This window comes from Larimichthys crocea, chromosome VI, assembly GCF_000972845.2.
Source record: "Larimichthys crocea isolate SSNF chromosome VI, L_crocea_2.0, whole genome shotgun sequence".
NCBI lineage: Eukaryota > Metazoa > Chordata > Actinopteri > Sciaenidae > Larimichthys > Larimichthys crocea.
In genome coordinates, this window is record NC_040016.1 from 18787152 (window position 1) to 18812858 (window position 25707).

Genomic DNA, 25707 nt, shown 5'->3' on the forward strand with positions numbered 1-25707 from the left:
AACATTTCAACAAAGGGATGACCTTTTTTATTTCATTTTGATATTCTGTACAGTTCTACTGCTATATTTATTTATACACACATCTTCAGTTAAAACAAAATAAATTGCAAAAAAAAAAAAGCATCAAGTCTCAACATCCTCGACATTATATCATATGGATGTATGAAATAAATAACACGCACCGCACGCACACAGGCACACACACCCAGACACACACACACACATGGTTTGTTGGAAAGACAAATGTGCTATGGGTAGGGGGGGAAGAAAAATTGCAACCACCATCACCACCACCACCCAAGAAACACAGATTTGCACACGTGCAAAATATGTTAAAGTACCCACACACGCACTCAGGCACCTGTGTGCTGACACACACCTTACATAGAGACACAGGGGCACATGAAACAAAAGGCACTGCCAGCGGGAACAGCTTGGGGTTTTGGGTGGTGGCGTTTAAAAACAATTAAATAGATTTGGAGTTACCGAAAAGCATGTGTTTATGGACAATAGGCCTCATTTATCAGTATCTCTATCATATTAAATAATAGATGTGTGGGGGAAATGGTTACGGTAAATGCTTTGGTTAAATGCGTTCATTGTTATGATACATGCATGCCAAATGTCTTTTCCAAAACAACCTAATTTGCAGTGTTATTATATTACATGTGTGCACAATGCATGTTTTAACACTGGATAAGTGAGGCCCGATGAGGGAGCGCTTATGACACACTCATTATAAAACACTATTCACATCGTTCTCACGCACACGCACACACACTACTCATACACACCAACCAGTAGGAATGATGCCAAAAGAATATTAATATTCATCGTAATAACAACAAAGTTCAACCTTGTCACTCTTTTTTTTTTCCAGTGTCTACACAATACATATGCATTGCAAACACATCATTGGTACATCATAGCCATTATCATGAATTTTATATATATTTTTTCTTTGTTTTTTTTTTGTTTTTTTGTTTTTTGGGGTGGAAGGTGGGAAGATAAAAGAAAAGAAAAGCAGGGATGCATGCCCAGAGTTCAGTGACCTGCATCCGTTTGTGCAAAAAAAATAAAAACCAGAAGCTGCTTTCATTTTTTTTAAACATACACCACCTTTAATTCTATGAACGTTCAAATCCCTTTAAAATCCTCTCAATAAATCTGTCCCTCTATGCTTTGGTGTAAAAAAAAAAAAATCCTCTCACATTCAAATGCAACCCATATACAATAACAGCGTAAGATCACTTTTACAATAAAGTGTAAAATCTGTAAAGGTATGTTGGATCGCTCCCGCTCGGTAGGCTTCGCCTGCAGGTAGAGTTCATGCAAGGTTGGTTAGGTCGGAGATTCAGGGAGCGAAAATGAAATCACAGTTAACATCTGTGACTGGGTCGGATTGAAACTTCCCGACGGCATCTTCACCCAACGTCTTTTCACATTGCACTAAAGAATTAAAATGGAATGATTGGAACAGATTAAAAAGAAAAGATTTTAGACAAAGTGGGCTCGAATGGGTCGGGGGTATAAGGGTGGAATTTGGTTTCTTTCCTCCTTTTAGGCTTTCTTTTTAAAATTGACACATGCTCCCTGAGAAAAATCAGAGAATGGATCTCACTTTTCTATCGCTCCATTCTTTCTAGTTCTAGCATCCAAAGCAAAAAAAAAAAAACCTTCAGCCAACCAACCCTGACCCGAAACACCTCCGTCACAAATCCACACATCTTATTTTCCAGCAGAAAAATAATACATCTGGTGATAACTCCAAGAACAAAAACATGAACACTCGAGAATGATTGTCCTTCCATCCCAAAGAGATGCTGAAAAAAGTAATCATGCCTTCTGTTTTACTTCTATTTCTATGTGCAGGGTGTTGGGGGGGTTATGAGCTGAGAGAGACTCATGCATAAGTAACACTTGCAGTAGCAGCAGCAGCAGTAGCAGAAGAAGAAGGAATCTTTAAAAACACCATTGGTTATTATCGGTCCAAAATGAAATTTCAAGTCGGAGTTTCAGATCTTGCTGTGATCTTTTCTCTGTGTGTGTGTGTCCTTGGCAATGAAAACACCGCTTGTCCAATCGGCTAGCAGACCACACACCCTGTAGCCTTTCACGTCGCTTTCCAACCCCCTGATTCTCTCCTCAGGGAGTGGATGTATGGGTGGTTGAGAGGGGAGAGGGCTTGTATGCGTCCTGAGAAAGGGTATGCATCTGTGTGGGGATGTACTGTATGTTTGGGTGTATATATATATATATGGAGGGTGGAGACAAGTTCAGCTCCAGCTCTAGTCTTTGAATATATTTTTGGGGTCTTAGGGGGTCAAAGGGTCAGTCTCTCCCTGGGTTGAAGTCATAAGGTAACAGGTGAGGGGTCAGGTGTCATGTTGTTGTAGGGCTTGTTGTAGTTTCTGTCGGTACACGGAGTATTTTTGCTCCACGGCCCGGACGCGCTCTGACTCCTCTTTCCCCAGGATGACCAGGAAGTTTTGTAGCTCAGGGACAGAGAACGCATGCCACTGTCAAAGAAAAAAGTGAAAAACAGATTATTATAGCACTGCAAGAAGTTTATTTTTGCTACTGCCCTACACCCAACAGTCTCAGCCTGTATAATTCCCATTTCATGGCAAATGAAGCGTGTAAAACTCAAACTGTGGTACCACCGTCTGACTACAAGTGTGTTTGTATACAGTATGTGTGCTCCGTCTCACCTCCACCTCTCCAGTCTCATTTTCCTTAAGGACAAAGCTGAGCTTCTCCGGGTCAGGACCTGCTATTAACCTCAGAAGAAGAGGACGCTCACACAGTGGAAGCTTCTGGAACAGATCTGTAGGTAAGCACAAAGACAAAACCATATAATCCTTTGCCGTCTACTACATGTGTTTTCTGCAAACAAGCCAAACAGAAGAGGTTTCTTTCCCTCACCCTGTCCGTCGCGGTGCGTCTGCCTGTACAACGCAAACTTGCGGGGATTGTCTAACACCATGAACTTCTTCAGCAAGCCCTGGATGACTTCTCTGGTGGTGGTCAGAGAGCTGATGTGGAGCTGCTTCACACAGTCGGATGGTAAGTAGAAGGACGTTCGCTTTTCACTCTGCCCACAGTCCGTCCCATCCTGGCACTCTGACGGAGTTTGACTGCGACTTCCCTCTGAGCCCGGCGCCTCCACAGCGGGGACTGTGACCGGTCTGTTGAGCCTCAGGTGGACCTTAATGAAGCCTGTGTAGGATCCGTCTGAAGCCTGGAACACACGGAGAATAAAAGGGTAAGAGAGAGTGAAGGCACATTTCAGTGTCTGCACACTATTGCAGGACCGGGAAGAGGTACTGTATGTTTTTTTAATAAAATAATCCAAGATTGGGTGAAATACTTATTTGCTTTATGCTGAGAGTTAGACAAGAAGTTTGACACCATTCTCACGTCTCTAATATGAAGCTACAGCCAGCTAGCCTGGCTCTCTCTTCTCGGGCAGCCAAGAAATATTCCAGCACATGCTCAGTGCTTAGAGACGCTGGTAGATCCAGGCTAACAGTTTCCCCCTATTTCCAGTATTTATGCTAAGCTAAGCCAACTGGCTCCCGGCTGTAAGTTGATATTTGCCATGCGGATGTGAGTGGTACTGATCTTCTCATCTAACTCTTGGTAAGAAAGCAAATAAGCTCTTTTCCTAAAATGTTGAACTATTCCTTTAAAGTACACGCTCACCGCAATTTTTATATGAATATATATAATATAATATATATGTATATATAGAATCCGTGTAAGAAAAAAACAAAAACAAACAAGAAACATACAAAAATAAAAATAATAAACAAATAAAATAGATAAATAAAAATAACATAACTTTGATATATACACAAGAAGAAAACATGTCTTCTTGTGTATATATCAAAGTTATGTTATTTTTATGCATCATGCATGAATGTTCAATGATAGGCTCCTCTTAGCTCGTCCACACTGATATTTCACTTTTCTATAATCTCTTTCTACATTACGCTCCGGCTCAGTTTCCTGTTTCTGTTCATCATCTATTAATGAAAGTTTTAAAGGAAGTTTGCAAAACTCTAGTTCCATTGTTCGTCCGACTCGATGCACATGTTCAAAACTCACCAGCTTCATGCCATTCTCAGAGACCTGAGTGTTGTACTCTTCTATCCTTGTCCGCACCTCTTCCTCCGACAGGTCCTTCGTTCCTCTCTCCTCGTCCTCCTTAGCGTCATTTTGCTGCAGACACAGAGAAGAAGGGGCGTGAGTATTAAAACATCAGAGTACTGGTTAGTGTTTTGTTTTGACCAGCAGATGGTGTCGCTTCAATAAAGCAAATGTTGCTTTTGCTCAAGTTCATGAATAAAACCGAGAGAAACCCCTCCACCATGCAACCCTTTAAAGAAAAGACGCAACAGGTGTCATCATAGATAAAAAACTATCGATAAAAACAACTTCAATCCTCCATATTTGTCAACTTCAGGCAGAAAATCTGCTTCTCTGTGTGAGACACTACACTAAGCTCTTCCTCCTCAGCGTGGTTACCCAATCTGCAGCTCTAACACGGAGGCAGGAAATGTTGTGAATGGGGAAAACCACACGTTCAGCATCACAGCACACAGAATATTGACAGCAATGCCTCACCTCCACTCTTACTCATTCCTCTCTAGGACTTGGAAGGGAAGAGAGGGAGGATGCGATAAAACGGAGGAGGAGAGGGAGGCAGCGAAAGAGGCGAGTAAGGGGGTAAGGAATGATGAAAGAGAGGCTGCTGAGCCAGCCTTAGCAACACAGAGTTTGACTGGGTTATTTATAGTACAGTGGGATGCATCCTCTCTATGTCACAATAGCATTTTTTTTTCTCCTTCTCCTGTTCGTTTGCATTTTCTGGGGCAGAGAGAGAGACAGGCAGGAGTGTGTGTGTGTGAGCGAATGCAGGGCAGGAATCTTTCCTGTAGGGGAGTCCTCAGGTTGTGATGAAGTCACTGGTTCATTCAACACAGATGTAGCGTGCAAGTGCATGTGTGTGTATGCACATGTAGACTACCTTCTACATACATACATATATATATACGTGTAGAAACTTGCATACAAATGCAGGAATTCCTGCGAGGTTCTTTTTCACTGGGAGGAATTTCAGATACAAGTCGACTCCTCCGTGTCCCTCAGATTCTTTTCCAAACTCGACTAGATTTTAACCACACACACTCTCAGTGTTTATCTGTAAAACTCCTAATACTGGAACATGTTTGTGTCCTAATTAAATAACTCAATCACAACACACACACACAGCACAAGTGTAGCTCAGCTCATCCTGGCTGATATTCAGCAAAAAGAGGTGAAAACATTATCACATTTAAAATTTCAAGAACGCTGGGACATAACTGTGTGTGTGTGTGTGTGTGTGTGTGTGTGTTTTAAATGTTTATTATGTTCCTTTTGTCGTTGCTCTTATCTGCTCTCCCACACTTTTATCATCAGCCACTCCTCTGTGCAATTACGATCCCACTATCATGGCTCTGAAAGCAGCAGACGCTCACTTGCATGCCGCAAATCCAATGATTGAGATATTTCATTAGGACACAAACATGTTCCAGTATTAGGAGTTTTACAGATAAACATTGAGAGTGTGTGTGGTTAAAATCTAGTAGAGTTTGGGAAAAGAATCCGAGGGACACGGAGGAGTCGACTTGTATCTGAAATTCCTCCCAGTGAAAAAGAACCTCGCAGGAATTCCTGCATTTGTATGCGAGTTTCTAAATGTATCAGAAACAGTGCCCTGCCCTCCCTTGCTGCATACCAGTGAGAGTGGTCAGGGGACAATGGAGCAATTTCCGCCTCTGAGAGTTCCACAAAGTCTTGGGACACTGCCCTGTTTGGACCAGGTCAAGAGGGAGGCAATGACCAGAAAGCCACAGAAACAGAACTGTGAACCCTGAGAGGAACTCGAGGAACAACCACCTTAGTCATTTGCTTGAGAAGTGGTGAAAAATATGATATGGAAATCATCACTCCCTCTATCTGATCAAAGGTTAAAGCCCTTTTTTTTGGAGGGGATTTACGTCTGAACGGGTCAAAATGTCACACAGCACACGAGCAGGGTTTGCTGCATTTAGTGCTTCTCTACAAAAATCACACAGTGCTCGGTATGCAGCATCCAGACTTGACCGCATGAAGGTCAACTTTATCTAGATAACACTAGCTCCTGGCAACAAGTGTTGCTGAATGATTTGTCACCGTCTAGATAACGATATTACAGGTGACAGGCCCCGGGGCCACTTAATCCTGTTTAATGGTGTGATTCAGTTAGATGTAAAGCAGCTTTAGTGTGTTAGATATCTAGGACTGTTACATAAGGGTAACATACACACACACACACACACACACTAAACCGCGTGTACGTTAACCTGAACTTGCTCCTGACTTTGTCTGTCAGACCTGCAAGTGCGTGTGTGTGTGTGTGTGTGTGTGTGTGTGTGTGTGTGTGTGCATGTGTGTGTGTGTGTGCGCGCGCTTGACATCATGATCTTCAGGTAACATTACACTGCAGGATCTGTTACAAACGGGCCAAGATTGAGGACACAAGGACGCGACGTCAGAGCTAAAGTAAACAACGCTCAAATCATACGGAGCAAATGTTACCAGAATTCAACAATAACAACATGAACGTTCACGCAACACACACACACTGATGACAGCGTTACGTCTTACTGGGTCAAGTGTCGAGGAGGTGAAGCACCATGGAGAAAACACACACTCACACACACCCTTTGTGTTTCAGATTAAACAGTAAACACTTTACACTAAACACTGCTGCATACTTTATAGTTAATGTACTGAAACATGGAATATTTATGGTGACAGCACTATGTTTTCATGCTGTTTCCGGTCCCAGTGGTGCTAGTCTAACTTTAGTGTAGGTCTACCTCTACACACAGACACACACAGGCAATGTTTGTTTGCTACCACACACACACATTACACACATTAAAGATGGCTGGCCAACCTGGAGCAAAAGGCTCAGCTCTGGAAATAATTCATAAAGAAAAGAGGATCTGAATGTAAGTACATGCATGGTGGAAGACTTAACCCAGTGACACATTTTATTCCTTATACACAAAACACAATAACGTCTCTGTTCGCAGGAAGCCACGCAGATCTTTTGCATATCTCCTTTTCATATTCAAACACAGGGAGAAAAAACAAGAAGCAGGACACCGCAGGGCTACTCTGAGTGCTCTACAATGACTCTCCATGTCGAACCGTTCCCTCCTACACACACTCATAGCCGTGCTTGCCATACTACACGTCAGACCTTCTTCTGGCTGTGTAACGGCACAGAAATCAGGCTCCATCAGCTGGCAGCTTCTGCCCTGGCAGCCTGCAGACAAACTAACCCCAATACCCTTCTGTCTCAGCAACCCTAACTCCACACGCTGACAACACAGCTGGTCAATTATTCAGAGATTATACCTTCTCCGGGTCAGACACCAACTGCCAGGACGAGGACGACGAGACTTACTGCAGAAAGTCTATGTCGTCTCCAGGCGTCTTGTGCAAAGCTACTTTCATCTTCTCCATCTGTGACACTTTTTTTTTTTTTCGCTTAGAGAAAATCATCCGTGCACCTTCATGAGTCAACTGCAAACAAGGGCCACCTAACACCGCCCTGTTTGAGTAATACTGTACATGCTGCTGTTATACTGTAACTGAATATAGACCAAAACCAAATGTTAGGAAGTGTGTACGGTGCCAACAAAACCATTAGTTGCTATGGTAACTGTGGTACCGTGGAAAACGGTCTCTACACACACACACACAAACACACATGAACTCATTCTAGTGCAAAAATATCAGCATTGTTTCTACGGAAACCTCTCCCACGCACCGCAGAGGAGAAGCTTCTGTAGAATCTGAATCCTCAGGTTAACAAACATTAACGAACGCGTTAAACTTCACGTTGGATCTTCACTCACCAAACAGTGTTTTCAGTAGGATGATGCTTATTCTGTGTTCCAGCCACTCACATGATAAATGAGCTGCCAGGAGGCATCAAGGCTGATGAACAAGGCTTGCACAGGGGGGGGGGGCAGATCAATGTGACACAACAGATGTATGACAGTAACCTCTTCTCAGACTCTCACACACACACACACACACACACACACCTAGAGGCCTCGCTCGAGCATGCGCAAGCGCCACCACTTCCTCTCCCGCACTTCTGCTTTTTTTCATGGCATGTTTTTTTTTGTCATAAATGTCAGTTTACCCGAAACACAGACCATCTGGCCATCCCCGTCTGAGTTTGTCTTGACTCTTACATTGAATTTCATCTATCAGAGCCGAGCCGAGCGTTGACCCCGACTGATTTTTTTTGTACCTTAGCTGCATGCTTGGGCCTGCGGAAGAACGATGTCTTGGCCGTGAAGAAGGTGAAGTCTTCGCTCTCATCATCCAGGCTGCAGTACCCGCTGCTCATGCTGTTACTGCTGGTCATGGAGGGGGTCAACACTGTATTGACAGTCATGGAGAGGAGTCCAGAGATGGCCTCTGGCACCTGCGTAGCACCGGAGCAGCACGTTGATGGCTTGAGGAAGTGCTGGTTTATTTTTTAAAAAAGGAGAAAAAAAAAGGCAGTGCCGGTGTGACACTCGACCTCAGTCAGAGTCTACACGGATCCGACTGTCCTTTACTCATCCAGAAAAAGTCAGTGCTTCTCAGCTGATGCATCCAGAGAGTTTAAAGTCCCACCTGCAAAAGGGCGAGACAGGTGAACTCCGGGCTCAGATTCGGCACTTCTTTGCGTGTCACCGGAGAGGGGACCAGGAAATCGGAGAGCGAGCACAGATGTGTCACTTCCTCCTGTGTGTACGCTGTGACGCCGGTGTCACAGACACGCGCACACCATACACTATGTCCTCCTGGTCATCCGCAGCTATACGTACACACACACACACACACACACACGCTCATAGGCAGCATTTAACCATATCACACACACACACACACACACATACGCGCATAGGCACAGGCTGGTGTCATGGGAGTCAGTTTACAGGCCTGGTTTCAAGTTAACCCTGCTCACCTGAGAGCCCCTGCTATACCCACACACACAGACAAACAGAAATGGCACGCACGCAATGCCACATCCTGCCTTCTTCCTGCTTTGTATATCTGTGACAACCCGCTGCAAAGAAAGAAAGAAAAAAAAAAAACAGTTCAGCTCAAGTCCTGGTTTGCGACGGCAGCTCGATTGTGCCAGCAGCATTTATGAGTGTGAGCATCCATCCATCCCCAGAGTCCAGAGAGAATAGCAGGAAGAAAATCTCTTGGCGTTTACAGACCTCCCTTCTCCTCTTCGCCTCAGTTGCTTTGGCAATACTATCAGAGAGACGGATGCCTCCCACTCAGCCTCCTTCTCTCTCTCTGTTAGCCTCTCCTCCCTCCCTCTCCTCTACTCTCTCTCTCTCTTTCTGCCTGTCTTTGCACTAGCTTTTTGCTCCCTCACTCTCCTGCAGCCTTGCTCAACCATCTGTGGTTGAGTGCGTTATCAGCCCTGCGAGCACCCTCCCCCTTCTCCCTCCACTCTCTCTCTCTCTCTCTCTTCCTGCAAGAGACTGCACCCTGCAGAGCATGGCCACTTCCTCTTACACAGACAGAGAGAGAGAGAGAGAGAGAGAGAGAGGCATTGACAAGTAGAAAGAGAAACGCTGATGAGTGAGAGAGCCTCACACAGCTCCTGTTTTACATACGTAAGAGTCGGTGGTGACAGGAAGCGGCAGAGAGAGAGAGGCCCGGGGAAGATGGCTGCTCTTCTAGTGAGACTCTGACGCCGAGCATGCTGGAAACCATCACGACAACTGTGAACACGGCAGCGTTTGTGTTTCACCGTTCCATCATTAGTGCTAATCGAGGGAAAAGATGCAGAGCAGAAAAATGAAAAACCCTCCACGGCTGCACTATCCCTGCTGGTTTGTCAGTCGTGGTGCAGGGTTCACTCCATGCTTAAGGTGAGATTAAGAAAATAATGAATGATTGCCCTCAGTATTGGGATTACGGTGACCTCTAACCCCCTCCCTGACCCTTCAATCTGCCCCCTGACTCTGGCAGTGACCCCCCTGCCCCCCTTCCCAGTTAATGCCCCCCATCACTGCTGAGATTGATGGCGCATACATTGGTCTGTCTGCACCTGCCTGTTTCTGCTTGTGTAATATGATTTTAAAACCCACTCAGACGTGATTATAGGTAAACGTATACGCCGGTGGAGGGCCGCAGCGCCACAGGGACCGAGCGTCCACCCTTTCATCGGGGTCTCTGTCTGACAGGTTCGACTCAGCTCCGAAGACTGATCACCTGCAGCTCTGCTCCTTGCTTCCATCAGTGTAATCACTAGAAGAGAAGAGCAGCTTGCAGGGGGCGGGATGCTACACACACACAAACACGCACAAACATGCACAAACACGCACAAACACACACAAACACACACAAACACGCGTACTGAACGACGTTACTCCTGGCTTGGAGTCGATGCAGCCTGTAGGCTTATTGGGGGTAAAAAAAAAAAAAAAAGGGGGGATCAATTTCTGCTGATGCACACACAATAAGGAAACACAACCACACACACACACACACACACACACAGAGCTGCAGCTATAAAACGGGAGAAAGACGCCTGCAGGAAATGAACTGTCATATCTCTTCTTGTCTGCAGTCCCAGCGTACAGTACAGCGTACACTATGAACCCGCAAGAAAACTGTGGAGAGAGCCGAGCCTTCAGTCACAAGAGTTCACATGCCTCCAAGACAAGACATCATCAACGCTCGCTTGAGTCTGTCTTTCAGCTCATTATCTTTAACGACACAGTCATTAAACTCAGTAAGACTGGCAGCAGTTAAGCTTAAAATGACTACAAAATAATGATATGCCATTCTTTTGTTCCAGTAGAGGCGGACCACCGAAAGAAACGAGCACATTTTTGCAGTTGGAGTAGTCGCCGCATGACATTTGGTCAAATTTACCCCCCCACCATCGTTTGCTCGCTCCAATTCTCGCCACTCCCCGTCAACATCTCTCAGCGTGATTGTGTTTATTTGTTCATGCTCTCTAGAAACGCAGTATTACCTGGCACACTAGGATGGAGGGGGTCTAATTTTGTGTTATCTGGCCCCCCAAGGCGCGGAGCGGTCGCCGCCAACATTCTGCTGCAGGCCTGTCAGCGTTATCCAGCTTTTTTCTTTCTCTCGTATGTGAGTGTGTGTGGGTGTACGGACCACATTGCGTGGGTGATTTGAGGCTGGGATGCCAAGAGCAGCACGCAGGTTCACACTCTATCAGGCTCCTGCACACACACACACACACACACACAAAGGAGTGGGCGAAAGCACTATTTTGTGGATGAATTTTACATAATTACTGTATCACTGGATAGCCTGAGGCTTGTCAGTGTGAACAATGATGGATTTTCACTTGAAGCAAAGTATTACAACAGCTGATATCTAAATATATATTCCACGAGCATACATAACATCTGAGAATATTTTTTTGAAGCCAACACAGCTATGCCACACTTGGAGCTCCCTGCAGAGAACAGTGAGTATCTGTATTAGTTTGCATTCGTATGAGAGAAGCTGAGAGAAGTGACGATATCAGGGATCCGCCACCGAGTGAACATATCAAACATGAGAGAGAGAAGAGAGATGAACTCTGGAAGAGAGAGCGACAGAGCTGGCAAGGCACATCAGATGAGGAGTTGATGTAGCATATTCTGCCCTGGGAACATTGTGCTACCAAAAAAAAAGCAAATGAGCGCATATATAAATAAATTTAGAAGTGGACAGCGGAGGAGGAGGAGGAGGAGGGAGAGCATGTTGTGAAAGAGGTGGACAGTTATGTAAAAGTGTAGGCTTGGAGAGATGAACCCTGCGATTACCCAATTGTGACCCTCTGCAAAATAACACACTGACTCTCTGATGGACGTGTTTGTTCTTCAGCAATGCCCACTCCCCCCAAAAAAGTGTCACAAATAGCTCTCTGCTGCCTTTTCCTCTGCTCTTAGTGTCAGTGTGTTTCTACTCGAGATGTCTCACCTTGTGTTGAGAGGCTGTGGCGGCGGCGGCGGGGCAGTGGTTTCTGCGAGATGATGGAGTTTCTTCTGAGTCTTTGTCCCTCCGGTTGCAGTCCAGCTGGACCTCGTTCTCACACTCCAGGTGACAGGTGTAGCTACAGTCTGGTGGGAGGCAAAAAAAACACCCACCCGGTCAGAAAAACATTAATCGAACGTTGATCTAACACTTTAGGTCAGAAAGGATTAGTCACCTGTAAGGGTGTGTTAGATTTAAGATGAGGAAGATCATCAATCATGAGTCATGCAAACTCCTTTACACAGAGACTTAGCTCCATCTAGTGGATGATGTCAGACACACACCTACGAGGCAGGGGACTGCAGTGTTTCAATAAACAGAACACACCTTACGATGCATGACTGTGAGTAGAGAGACGTTTAGATATATTTATACATCTCATTCACGGAAATACTTTGCTAAGCAGACCCACAGAAATATGATATATTCTCGTGGTTACTCATCCACATGGACGTACTATACAGGATCCAGAAAAGACCATAACAAACAAACACAATGTATTCCAGGCATCCTTGGACAATGGATCGACGTGCTCCTTTTACACATTCAAGGCCAACGAACTGCACCACCACCACCACCACCACCACAGCAGCAGCCCTTCGTACGGTCAACTTACATCTCACTGCTCCACTAGAAAAGAATAGACTTAGGTACTTCCCCCCCCGAAAAAATAAAAACTTCCCAAAATAGTCCACCGTTCTTTGATTTTTTAAAGTTGGATCTACGACTGCCTCGGCTTTGCTCCTTTATTGTGGCCGGAGGCTTTTCTCCTACCGAGACGCATAGCTTCACATCTAACTTCTCCTCTGTTGGTGAGATAATCCATGCTAAAGAAAAAGAGAGATTTTTTAAACCGCATGGGCAATGAAGGGGACCGCAGGAAACTCTGAGTCAGAGCCTTTTTATGGTGCTCAAGCTTCTTAAATAAAACCCCGTACAGCTACTGCTACATGCACAATCAGCCAGGCTTAATAAAAACATTTGTTTTCAGCACTGTTCTGTTAAGAGGCTTCGATATCTGCTTCAAAACAACACGTTGTGTCTTCTGCTTCTCCTCCTTTGTTGCTGCTGAGACGAGCTCGGTTGGCTTTCTGTCTGCTGATATCAGTGGCTCTGTCTGTATCCTGCTTGGAGAGGGGGACACCGCTGTGTCTCTCTCTCTCGCTCTCAGCATCAGCCCCGTTACCACGGCAACAAGCTACTTGATGACCAGAGATGAGCTCTGTTTTTTTAATAAGGTCGCGGCCAGAAGGCGGCGTGTTATTCTTTTTTGTTATTAATCAGCTATAAAGCTCAGATTAATCACCCATAACTAGGTACTTTCTTTCTTATTGAAGCAGGACGGGAGGTTTACTGACAGGAGGAAAGAGGAATGTTCAGATAAGGAATACTTTGCTCATGACAGGTTAGAGGTCAGTGCATTAAGAGAGGAAGAGCGTGTGTGTGTGTGTGTTAAAGAGACAGGTTGGCAGAGGGAGAGAGCCCTCGCTGACAGGAGTGATGTGTTAAGGAAAGAGTAGAGTTTGGCTTAGAGACACTCATGCTCATGACAGTGCAGAAAGAGAGAGAAAAGAGGAAGCACGCAGGGGAAGGGAAAAAGAGAAACTCCTTTCCTGTCCTGTCCGTGGTCTCCATCCACCCTCGAGCCCGATCGCAGGCTGTAACGTCGACTTCCAAATAATATTTTGGAATATATGCTTCTTTGCTTTCTTGAGTTAGATAAGAAGATCGATACCACTCTCATGTCTGGACATAGATCCAAAATATCTTCCTACATAACCCCCTAAAAAGCAGTTAATGACAAATCTCAATTTAGAGGTGCTGATAGGTTGATTTTCTAACTTTCTGCTTCCTACTCAGGCTTGCTGTTTTCAATCTTAGTGCTAAACAAAGATGCAAGAGTACCAAAAGTACCAAAATGTCTCATGTCATAATACAAGAAAACATTACTCCATAGCACTACTAGTGGTCAAAAACTCCACAGGGCGCCTTTAAACTTTCTCTACTGTCCTTCTCGAGACAGAAATTAGTGTTTGTGTTGGGCGGTGGCGGCTCAGAGAAAACCCAGACATCGGTCTTTTCACTGATAACTGATTTAGAAACAGGAATCGCTGCTGGGCGAACTTGCAAGGAAAACAGGAGGAACGCCGGAGAGATCGAAACTTCTTCCCGTTCCACACCTACAGTCAGATACGTCACTGTCAGCAAGTCCGAGTTCACCTGGGATCCGGTTCATTCCCACACTGATAAGACACACTGTCTTCGTACAGGACTGTATATATCAGCGTTTTAGGACCGAGTGTTGACTGATTCTGAGCGGACAGTCATACGGATATAAACAAAAGGTCCTGTTATGATTTTGTGACAACAAAGGCGGCGTAAATTCTCACTGACATCATTGTGAAAACGTGTTTGATGCCTTGTTTTTCAGCCCAGGGTTTAGACATAAATTATAGAAATAGATATAATCCAAAAAGGTGTTACGGTAAAGGGACACGTTTCTGCTTTTAGTGGATTCCCGGAGGCTAAATATGAAACCCAAAGTGATTCAAGCTTTTTTCTCTTTCACAGTAAGAGTAAATGCGCAGATGGTGTTATAAAGTGCGCCTCATCGGGATGCCGTACTATACATATGTCAGCGTTAATGAGCAGGTGGAGAAACTGCAGCAGAGATCCAGTGACCCAGAAGGCCTCTGAAGGTTAGGCAGGCGTGCTGACGCAGGCTCGGTCACAGACAGAGAAAGAACCAAAGAGAAAGTAAAAGAAGGGGAGAGTCAGCAGAAAGGAACAATGTCTGAAATGTCTGAGAGAAAAAACTCCCCCCCTGGGATCACGCAAGGACCTGCAGGGGCTTCCCTTTTGCTCTTCTGTGGAAAGTACAGTTAGTCAGACTATGAAATGGGGAAGTTGCTTTAACTAAAACAGCGAAGCAGATTCCCTTCTGCTGGATTTCTTTAGAAGGTTTCCAAGTATAGAAATATGACAACAGGCATTTTAAATGCCAGTTAACTTCCTTATTTATCACCCCAAATGAAGCTGGAAACTTTTAAATCCTCACACTGTTTTTGCTTTGTATTCTTAAAAGTCCATGCAGAACAAGGAAAGAAGAACCTGCGTGTATTCTGCTCTGACTGGAAACTGCTTTAATCACACCAACATTTCACCAACATGTCGGTCAGCTGGGACGTTTCTGTGAAGGACTTGCATGTTCTCCGTGTGTCTCGGTGACCGAGCCTTTGTGGCGGCGTCCCCTACGCTCTGAAATAACTTGCCCTGGCACATCCGATCTGCCGGATCATTTGAGGTTTTTAAATCCTCCTTAAAACACACCTTTTTTTTTTTAACCAAGTTTAAGTATCTTAGAATTTATCTTCATCTTTTGTAATTATGGCATTGTATGCATATTCTTTGTATCAGCCTGTACAGCACTGAGGTCAACCTCAGTTGTTTTCAAATGTGCTTTATAAAAAAGTTTGAGTTCTTTCCTCCCACGGTCCAAAGAAATCAGACGTACATACAGATTAATTGGTGCCTGTAGATGTGAATGTGAGTGTGAATGCTTGTTTGTCTCCGTGTGTGAACCCCGTGATGAACCGGTGACCTTTTCACAGTGTACTCCGCCTTTTGACTCACGTCATCTGGGATTGGCTTCACTCCCCGGTGACTCTGATATGGATAAGTAGTCATGCAAAGTGAACTCTTTTGACACCTTTATCCCATTCAGCAGATTAAAATGTCTCATCTTTATATTTTGGGGGGATCTTGAATGTAACAGAGTTACCAACTTAACATTATCTTCTTATTTTCTATCTTAAGTGTGAATTATATATTCTGTATTTATGTCTGTGTATATGCTCCTGCTGGTTTGCCAGCTTCAACGTCCTGTCAAATACATTAAATATCCTCGAGGTCATCTCCTGGTTTGATGATTACATAAAGCTGTTTTAATATTTAGACACTTTGACGACAGTGGAGACGCATAAATGCATATCTGCATGCAGGGACATACACCTGAAAGATGATAGTAATGAAGTTGAGGCATAAACACTCATGAGCATCAGTTCCTCCAGCACAGAGCCTTCAAGTCTGCAGTCTGTGTGTGTGTGTGTGTTGTCTCAACATGAAAAAAGGGGCTGTGGTGTTATGTGTCGTCATGGTAGACTGGCTTCGGTTGCGTCAGGAGATGCGTGCACAGACTTCCCTTTCTTTGCCTCATCCCATCATTCCAGTCTGACTGCTTTTAAAGCCACGCCGCCTCCGGACGAGCGGAGACGGTGATGCAGACTGATAGAGCTGGACAAAGAGGCAGCGCTAAGAAAGTTGAAAAAGACGAGTGAGCTCGGCGGAGATCTATATGTGGTGGCTGTGTTAACTTTCCACCGCTGCACTTCGGGGTCGATAACACCCGCTGGGAAGGGAGAAAGGAAGGGAGAGGCTTTCCATTTGCAGAGTGTTGAATGGCTTCTCAAAAGAGGACACTCAGATTGTCTTTGTGGACGTTACTCCCGTCTCCTATAATCTTTGTCTTTTGATCTTTCCACTCCACTCCTTCTTGGAAGTAGCACAGAAAATCTCAGAGACAGAGGATGTGGGTGGTTTGTTTTTCCTGCGAGACAGTGGGTGTGTGACGGACAGAAAGGGGAGGGTGAAGATTAGCAGGTCATGGAGGATGAAGTCTGTGTGGCACCAGAGAGAGAGAGAGAGACACTCAAAGGACATATTGTGTTTACTCCTTGTCTGGGTGAGGAGGAAGAGGATAAACAGGGGTAAGGGAGCTACAGCGTGGGGGCGAGGATATTAACACGGTCTCTAATGAACCCCTGCAGGTCTTATGATAGTCTTAAGAGCAGCTTTGGGGTCTTTACTCAGTCTGATCCCATATTAGCTCATTTGCAGCAGTTATCCATGTTCGCCTGCTGTGCGGCTCACATTCATCTTGTTTTTCCATCATTATGAATCAAAATATGAAGATTTAGTTCTCCTCTCCGTCACATGCTTTGACCTACCAAACAAATCTCTCCTAACCTAAATAAAATCTGCCCCGGTTCATCTTGACATCTGCGTATATATATTTGATTGCTTATTTGATACTGACATTTTGTCTCCACCAACCTCAGCATCTCCACCCCCCAACCCGTCAGTTCCTCCATCTGTCAGACTACAGATGCTCCCTGAATCAACCAAACAAACAAGAGAAGAACCGGCAACTGTTGTGGTGTGTTTAAGGCTCATTCTGTCCACTGAGCTGAAAATGAGTTTAATATGTGATTTTATATTACATTATATTTCTATTTATTATAAAGTTAAATGCTCTTCTGATCAAGAAAATTGGACAAACTTTATTTGGTCTTAATTAGATTATAAAGAAGGCAGTGTTGCTGGCATACAGATGTGATGATGACATATTAATGATCTATCAAACCTTCTTAACTCAAAGTATATTTAGGTTCTCTCGTAGCTTTCATCAGCAGATAAAATATGCACACTGAGGTGATTCATACTGAGCAACATGATGACAAACAACAAAACACTGAAGAAATCAAATTGTAGTGAGTTAAGAATTCATTAATTCTGATTTCCATCGTAAAGAATAAACAGGCTCTGAATATCCCAATTAGTTTTTAATTATGGTTTTGCTTGAATTAAAAGGGTGGTGCACCATATAGTTGGGGATAATACTTGACTTTTAGTATGAGTCGAGCTCCAGAAACCACTGGATTTCCCATAATGTATCATTTCATTTGACCCTCCATGCTTAATAACCGTCCACGTCTTTCCAATTCCACGTCTGTAACCCAGACTCTCTCTCTGCTAAAAGCTTTTAGTTTCCCTCCTCAGACTTTAGAGAGATCCTCCAGAGCCACAGGAGACTGTTTCAAGCTCTAAAGTAATACTCTCTATGATGATTAACTGGCTTTTATGTGTAAAACCAGAGCGCAGTTCCACCTTGAACACACACACACACAATCCGCCTCTAAAAACACATCATCCACTCCAAACCGGAGACAGCCGTCATCCAAGATTTAGAGAATCTGAGAGGAATTTCCAGACAGCATCATCAAAGATGATTTAGACACACAATAATAGAAAAATAGAAGAAGTGAGGAATCTGGTTTGGGCCGCTTTCTTTCTTGAGGACTAACTGGGTTTCCAGGGAACACAGTCTTAAAATAGCCGTTATCTGTCTGGGGTATCTGCTGATGCTGTTTGTGAAGCTTCTGAGGCTGCAGCATGACGTCACTCAGAGTGAGTGCTGAGCTTTTTGACAAGCAGCTCCACCTGAGTCATGTTTGGTCAGGGTCTTATCAGGCCGACACACACACACACACACACACACACACATGAACAAAAGAGCTGAAGTAACATTATTTTTATTCAGATGTCAGCCCCCCCTGCTGTGAACGAATCAATAACTCTGCAGCGCCGAGCCGTTTCTCTTTCTGCTTCTTTTTTCTTTTTTTAATACCCCAGCCACACTTTGTGCTAATGTTACATTATGTATTCATCACCCCTCCACCCCCCCCCCCACCAAAAAAAACCCTGCATTAGCCAGTCCTCTATTTGTAGAAAACATGGGAAAGATCGATGCCGTGCAGCCTCCAGCAGACTCACTCATAGCTCAAATTCCTGCTACGAATATGAAAGTCAATATGATAATCCAGTTACGCAGGATTTTCTCGACTGTTCGAAATGTGTGTGTGTGTGTGTGTGTGTGTGTGTGTGTGTGTGTGTCTGGAGCAGGAATAAACTGTAGATCTCGCTGCTTTCATCTGACCTTGTTTTACTGGCCTGTTCTAACCGATCTGCAGTCCTCGCTGTTCACGCACAATCTTACACACATAAAAACAATATGTGCTTTTACACAAAGGCGAGGTGGATAGATCAGCCGATAGAGAGGTTTGGTGGAGGGGGGTGTGTGTATATAGACAAAGAGTAACAGGGCATGAGGGCACTGCAGTTCACAGATAGACAGACCGATGCACACAATACCCAAATATTTTGGCCCACAGTCAACATTTGAGGCCAACCCAGCTCAACCTGTCTACTCATCATCTTTCCAAAAAAAAAAAAATACTGACCTCTCTCACCAACAAACCCATCAGGATCAAATCTACTTCAAAGTGTCGTATCCCAGTTTTTTTTTTCCACTACTCCATTTTTCCTCTCCATACCTGAGGCGTTGAGCAGAGATCCGTTAGAGGATGATCGTCGGAGGATGCGCAGGCTGTCGCTCCAGGAGCGAGACTTGGGCAGCCTCTTCAGCAGCCTCCCCAGCCGGCGGGACACCTGCCCGAAGCAGGCGCTGCCGACCTCCCCCTCCGAATCGCCCCTGACCTCCTCCAGATGCAGTGACACCTGTCCCAGAAACGTCCTGCCCACCCTGACGCCTTCAACTGCCCCTGACCTGACCCCAACCCCCGCCTCCCCCTTTGCCTCCTCCCGCCCGGGGACAAGAGGTGCTATCTGTGCCATAGATGGAGCATGGTGGCACCATCCAGCCGGCACCGTCCTGTGCGCGTAATCCTCGCTGGCCCTCCTGTCCTGCCCCCGGCCAGCCCTCTGAGGACTGCCCCAGCGCCAGCCCCCCCAGTTCCCCCCTCTGCCATCCCAGCGTAGCCACTCTGCCACTGGTGCCACGCTCCGAATAAACAGCCCCCTCTCCGCTCGCTCTGCCACCCCTCCACCTGTACTCCTCACACACTCCCTAATGCTCTCACACTCTTCTCCTTTGGTCTGCACCTGACACCTCAGCGGGCGGACATGAGCCCTGAATCTCTCGCCGCACACAACTTGTTCCTCTCCGACGTCTCTCTGCTATCAATGCTCTCTCATCCTCTCTCCCCTCTCTCTCTCTCTCTCTCTCTCTCTCTGTCTCTACTGCAGCACCCACACACTCTGCAGTAACAAACAGCCGGCTTAAAGAGACAGAGACCCCCTCGCAATCCTGATGTCTCTATTACCCCTCGCTCCTCTCTCTTCAGCGATCAGAGACCCTTTCATCTGTACATTCCCTCGGTGAGCACCCTTCATTTAGGAGAACGCGGTGGGACTTCCATACGGCGGAGCAGAGACGTCACAGACCACTGCAGAGCTGGTTACCGACACTCTCTCCTCTCTTCTCCCCCTTTTTCTGTCTCCTTGGTGTGAAACCCCACTGCCTGGTTTGAGGGGGAGTGAGTCAGCCATGGTGTCAAACCCCACGACGGTGACATATCTCGTCAGTGCAAAGGACATGCATCACCTCGAGTGCGTATGGGTGCTTGTGTGTGTGGGTTGAGGTGATGCGCAGTCCGCCGGTTATTAATATGCACTGTGAGATGGATACATAGAGAGGAAGCTACTGGGAGTTCTCATGCCCTACTTCTAAAAATTGAAGAGTTTGAAGGAACAGGATGTGCTCACCAGTTTCACTCACAGCCTCGTGACATAATCACAAAAGAAATGTCATGAGAAGGTTGTTCTCTGATGTCACCTCTTTTTGCTTTTTTATCACTGCAGCAGCACAGATGCAGGAGGATGACGCTACTAACCAACCGACATGTGCTTAAGAGGGTCTTTGTCTCATCCTTTCTAGCCCTAGTCACCCTCTTCCGCTGCGGCCCTATCACTATCCACCAAGGGCGACCTAAAAATAGCCTTGTTGAAAATCCCCACTGTTCTGCCACACATACAGCTGAGCTGAGTGGTGATGCTCGGCGAGAAGAACACCAAACACCAAACAGGTCTTTCTTCAAAAACAAGCCCCCCCTCCTACGTGTCTGCTACATATTTTTCACTTCCTTTTTAGAAAAGAAATAATAATGTGGGAGACTGGGTGTTTTCCCCTACAAGTGTGTTTCTAAGAAAAAGCACAACACAGAAGGCGATGTGTTCAACGGCCTTCTCCGACGTTCAATGCAGCCTTGTGCTCAGATTGTGTGTGTGTTTTCGACTCGAGACATATGAGCTCTGCAGGAATGTCGTTGGCTGAAGTCTAGTTAAAACTATATTCATCGCACGTCTGGCAGAGAGCGGCGGCAGCAGCAGCAGCAGCGGTGGTATGTCGGGACGAGAAGGTCATGAGCCATTTAACACAAACCCCCGCTCCTATGTTTTCTTCTTCCACTGTGAATGGAGCTCTGAAACTGGGTAAGACAAGCTCTGCATTGTGTGGACCAAGGGGGGAAAAGGTAAAAGAAGAAGGAAAAAGAAACATCCTTTAGAGAGACATGAGGAGGAATACCACGGGGCATTGAGAAGGTCTACATGTGTTTCCCTGTCCATGTAACAACAAAGATCTCCACACTACTTGTAAGAGATCTATATGAGCCAACATCGCTCACATATGTAATTCATGAATGTTTCATTTCTTGTTCTGATCTGATTTCTGCTCTGATCTCTGGAGAATTCACCTTGTCTTAAAGTTCTCTGACAGCCGAACGTGGAGGACCAAAACCAAAACCAAGAGACACCTGGTTAATAATGTGTGAGAGAAAATGAATTGTCAACTTTCGATCACCCATTAACCATTTGATTCCTTACATGTGCACGTTTCCTGCTTCTTCCCCTGGTCTAAGTCATCGTAAATGCTAAATTTGTTGCTCTGGTCGGACAAAACGAACAACTGGACGACGCCAACTTCGACTACAAGAGTTTTTGACGGAAGCGTTTACATTTTCTTTAGAGATTCAGCTGACGCTTTTATCCAAAGCGACCTACAGGGAGCAGTTTGGGGTTCAGTAGGACACTTCGACATGCAGAGTGGAGGAGCCGGGGAATCGAACGACCCGCTCTACCTCCTGAGCCACAGCCACCTCATTTAACTGATTAACTGCAAAAAACCCAAAACATTACATTACCTACAGCCCTGATTGAAAGCGCATGCATGACAGGTTTTCTTGATTAACTTTTTAGGTAACACTAAAATTCATATTTAACATTCATAAGCAATGACAGGTTTACTTTGTTTTTCTCCTATAAAGCATCTAAGAGACACAAAATCCTTACAGCGTGCTATTAGATATTTATCACACATAGGGTTAATTATTGGTTTATGAATGAAAACATCCTTAAATCAGGGTGTTATAAACTATTTAATGGTCATCTGCTTCTTAGATGCCACACTGCGAGGGTTAAGTAGGGTTTAAATGGTAACCATGTAACTGGATATTGTGTATTTACAGCAAAGGGTCACTGCCTTATTGTCGGCAGAGATTGAGGAGGCGTGTGTCAGAGCACTGCTGCCACAACAGCACGGCTCCCTGAGAGCTTTAATTAAATATTAATCTGACGTCTGACTCCGTCTGTCTGTCTGTAATCCCAACCTCTCCATCCCGGAGACATAATCCCAGACGGGAGACACCCAGAGCTGGGATTAAACAGACTCCCCTCCTTTACTCCTGGGCCTCCTTCCTGAGCTCCCTGACCTACGGCACAATATGGAGGTGACAAATCGAATCAGTAATAAGCAGCTGACGCTGACAGGACACGATCCAAACCTACAGTATAGATTCAAGTGATATAAAACATCTTTCTGTGCGTGTGTTATACAGCGCGTGTGTGTTTTCCTGTACATATAACAAACAACTGAGGAGAGTGAAAGATTATTGTGTCAGGAAAACAGACAGACAGAGCTCATAAATGTCTACACTGACACTTATGAGACATTTTTTAGGCTAGGCTCTCATTTATATGCATGTATGTGTGTGTGTATGTGTGTGTGTGTGGGATGTGTTTATGCATATATAGCGTGGGGGTTGCCGTTTAGCATGAACCTACCACAAATCAAACTCTCATCTAACTCCCAAGAGGAGCAATAAAGAAAACCCTCAAAACATGGACGAAGGCCAGCCATAGGAATAAAATTCAGGAGGATTACACAACAACAAGAGCAGCAGACTACGAGGCTGGAGAGCTCTGACTCGGATTTGACAGATTCCACTGTAGGGCAAGGCCACATCACGGCGGTCCCTGTCCCCGAGGGAGAAGAGCTGCATAGCTGCATCCGTGAGCTTCGTGTGCAACAAAAGCCTACACCGATGCAGGGAGGGTGATAGATTAAAGACAGGCAGACAAAAGACGCAGAATGATGGTTGTTTATGGTCGCAAGAGCCTCCGTCTCTCACTCCCTGTCATTTGCTGGGTGTAGTTGAAAGAAGAGCATGTGTGCGTGTGTGTGTGTGTGTGTGTGTGTGTGTGTGTGTGCAGTTGCTATTTTGGCAGTTTTGGTTGCGTTTCTTCCCCACAATAATACCCTGAAATGGCTAAATTTGTATTGCTTGTCATAAATGGTCCTGGTGACCCCCATGGCCGGATGCCGCCACGCACCTCTGATGTTTTGGGTTTATTTCCGAGAAAAGGAAGAAAAGGGAGAAGAGGAGAGAGAGAGAGAGAAAGGCAGAAAAAAAGCTAATTAGTTTGATCCATGACGAGATGAATGAGAACAAAAAACTCAGTGAAGTTCTTGGGTTGTAAAAAAAAACTCATGACTGTGTGTGTGTGTGTGTGTGTGTGTGTGTGTGTGTGTGTGTGCTCCAGTAATCACTGCTCTCGCTCCACTGAGCTCTTGCTGATAACACACTAAATCAGACAGTTCTGCAGTGCTGGACAAACTCTCTCTCTCTCTCTCTCTCTTTTTTACTCTCTCCATCGCTCTTGTGTCGCTGCTCATTCCTCTCACCCAAGCCTTCCTCCTCCACCAAACTCTTTCCACTCTCTTTTTGTTGTCATCCTTCTTTTTCTTTCTTTCTCTTGGCTCTGATCTTCTATTTCAGCTGGTCCGGGTGTGTTTTTAAAAAAAAAATCTTCTATCGTTCCCTCCCTCCTAACTTTGAATCCTCTCTTTACCTCACGCAGCTCTGCAGCCGCAGCCTTCCCTGTGACAGAGTGCTGCTGACACAATGCCAGCTCAGCAGCCGCATGCACATGCACAGCATGCATGTACAGTATATCCAACACACACACACACACAGACACACAACCCTCTTCAGGCTGAACTCTGTGCATGTGCATCTGTGTCAGATTAAACACACATTCACACACTGCCAGGCCAGGCTCGGCCTTACACTCTGTGTCCCAGGGCTGCATGTGCAGGTGTGGACTGACGTCATGAGAGACAGTCAGCACAGTCAGGTATGAGACCCGAGAGACATCAGGGCTCCAAAAAAAGTTTTTAAATGAGCTTAAATATTCCACTTTCAGTGTCCCCATTACATCTCTACGCCTCCTGGAACAAACAATCGGTTCATAAATATGAGCCTCAGAGACATTTCTATTGTTTCTGGGTTTTTACATCAATGAATCACTGCTGATTTTACTATCACACTGCAGGCTGAGAGGCACAGAGTGAGGACTCTGGGAGGCAGAGCTGGAAGGACAAGATAATGGGCTTTCCATGGAAGGGTTTTTTTTTTTTTTGGCGTTGTCTATGGAGCAAACTGCCTGGAAATGTCCCTCCCTGTTTTCTGTGTACCAACACACACCCACCAGTATGGAAGAGCTGCGTGTGTCCTTCATAAAATAAAATCCAGTACAGAAAGAAAACAAAGCACTGACATAAGTGTGTGTGGTGCAGATACTTACTTTGACACTTGAGCGCCTGTGCAGTGATCTGACGGCTACACGCGTCGCACCAGTCCTGCGTAACGGGCTTGGCCTCGAACCTGTGTCCTTCACCCCTCTCGGTCCTCACCCGGGGATCCACCCCTCGGGGAAAGATGGACCAGGCCTCCCTGCGGGCAGGCTCGGTGCGGGCCAGCCTGACCACTCCAGTCCTGCCCTGCGTAACGCGCTCCAGCGGGGGACCGCTGCTCTCTCCTTGCGCTGACCCGGAGGAGGAGATGCTCTGCCTCGGTCTCTGTCTGCTGTCCCCGCTCCAGGTGTCCCGTCTACCGTGTGGCGCGTCCCGGTGCCGGTGCGCACCTCCTTTGTGTCCATTAATAACCGCTCCGTTTGGCATGACATTGATGCCCGACCTCTTGAGCGAAGTCCCCCTGCGTCCACCTGTGTTACGGTTCGAGTCACAGTCGACGTTGCTGTTGCAGTCGCTGCTGATGTGCCCGGCTCCGGCTCCGGCTCCGACACTTTCTCGAGTCTCGGCTGCAGCGTGCCAGTCTCCGTCCGTGCTGCTGCCCGCCTGTCTGTCCCGGTTCGGGCTACGTGGCGCAGCAGGGGCGGCCGGAGCTCCGCATCCCTCAGCGGGCATCACTCCTCCTCTCAGCGGCATTTCTCCCGCTGGTCCCGGAGACAAGGGATGAGTTCCCGGCTCCCCTTCAGTAGTGACCGACTCCCCGCTGCTCCCGGAGCTTCTCCTGAACACCATCTTCTCCCAGGACAGTTTCCTCGGCGTTTTCTTCCTGCTGCCGGACAGTTTGATGCGCCGGAGCTGCGGTTCCGAGTCCAGCCTGTGTGGACCCACCACACTCGCAGACGCCATTGTCTCGTCCCCGTGTAATGCGTGTGTGTTCGGCTGCTTGTTGTGCGTATTGGTGCGTGTTTTCACTCCGTGCCCTGAATGTAAACTCACGCCCGCGCCCACGAGCTTGTAGTAGTGACGCAGGGGATCTGACGGCTTTAAATGCCGCGAGCGCGCACCCTTTAAAG

The 25707-nt window shown here is 46.0% G+C and overlaps 2 protein-coding genes across 4 annotated transcripts in view; both read right to left on the bottom strand.

Annotated features, from left to right (window-relative positions):
* rassf5 (Ras association domain family member 5) lies at window positions 1-25649 on the bottom strand. 3 transcript variants are annotated; one of them, XM_019256883.2, is made up of 6 exons: window positions 24688-25649; window positions 12073-12212; window positions 4111-4224; window positions 2926-3241; window positions 2712-2827; window positions 1-2519 (listed from the first exon to the last, which is right to left on the bottom strand). In XM_019256883.2, exons 1-6 carry the CDS (start codon window positions 25538-25540, stop codon window positions 2376-2378), a joined length of 1683 nt encoding a protein of 560 aa, XP_019112428.1. In that variant the 5' UTR covers window positions 25541-25649; the 3' UTR covers window positions 1-2375. The 3 variants fall into 3 exon arrangements, with proteins under 3 accessions (XP_019112428.1, XP_019112429.1, XP_010737124.1); XM_019256884.2 differs by lacking the exon at window positions 24688-25649 and adding an exon at window positions 19299-20385; XM_010738822.3 differs by lacking the exons at window positions 12073-12212; window positions 24688-25649 and adding an exon at window positions 8366-9525.
* Window positions 7576-25707, bottom strand: part of ikbke (inhibitor of nuclear factor kappa B kinase subunit epsilon) — a 31671-nt gene continuing 13539 nt past the window's right edge. The window contains exon 23 of the transcript XR_003462440.1: window positions 7576-8153. The gene's annotated coding sequence lies outside the window, so the exon portion shown is untranslated. The remainder of the gene's footprint in view (window positions 8154-25707) is intronic.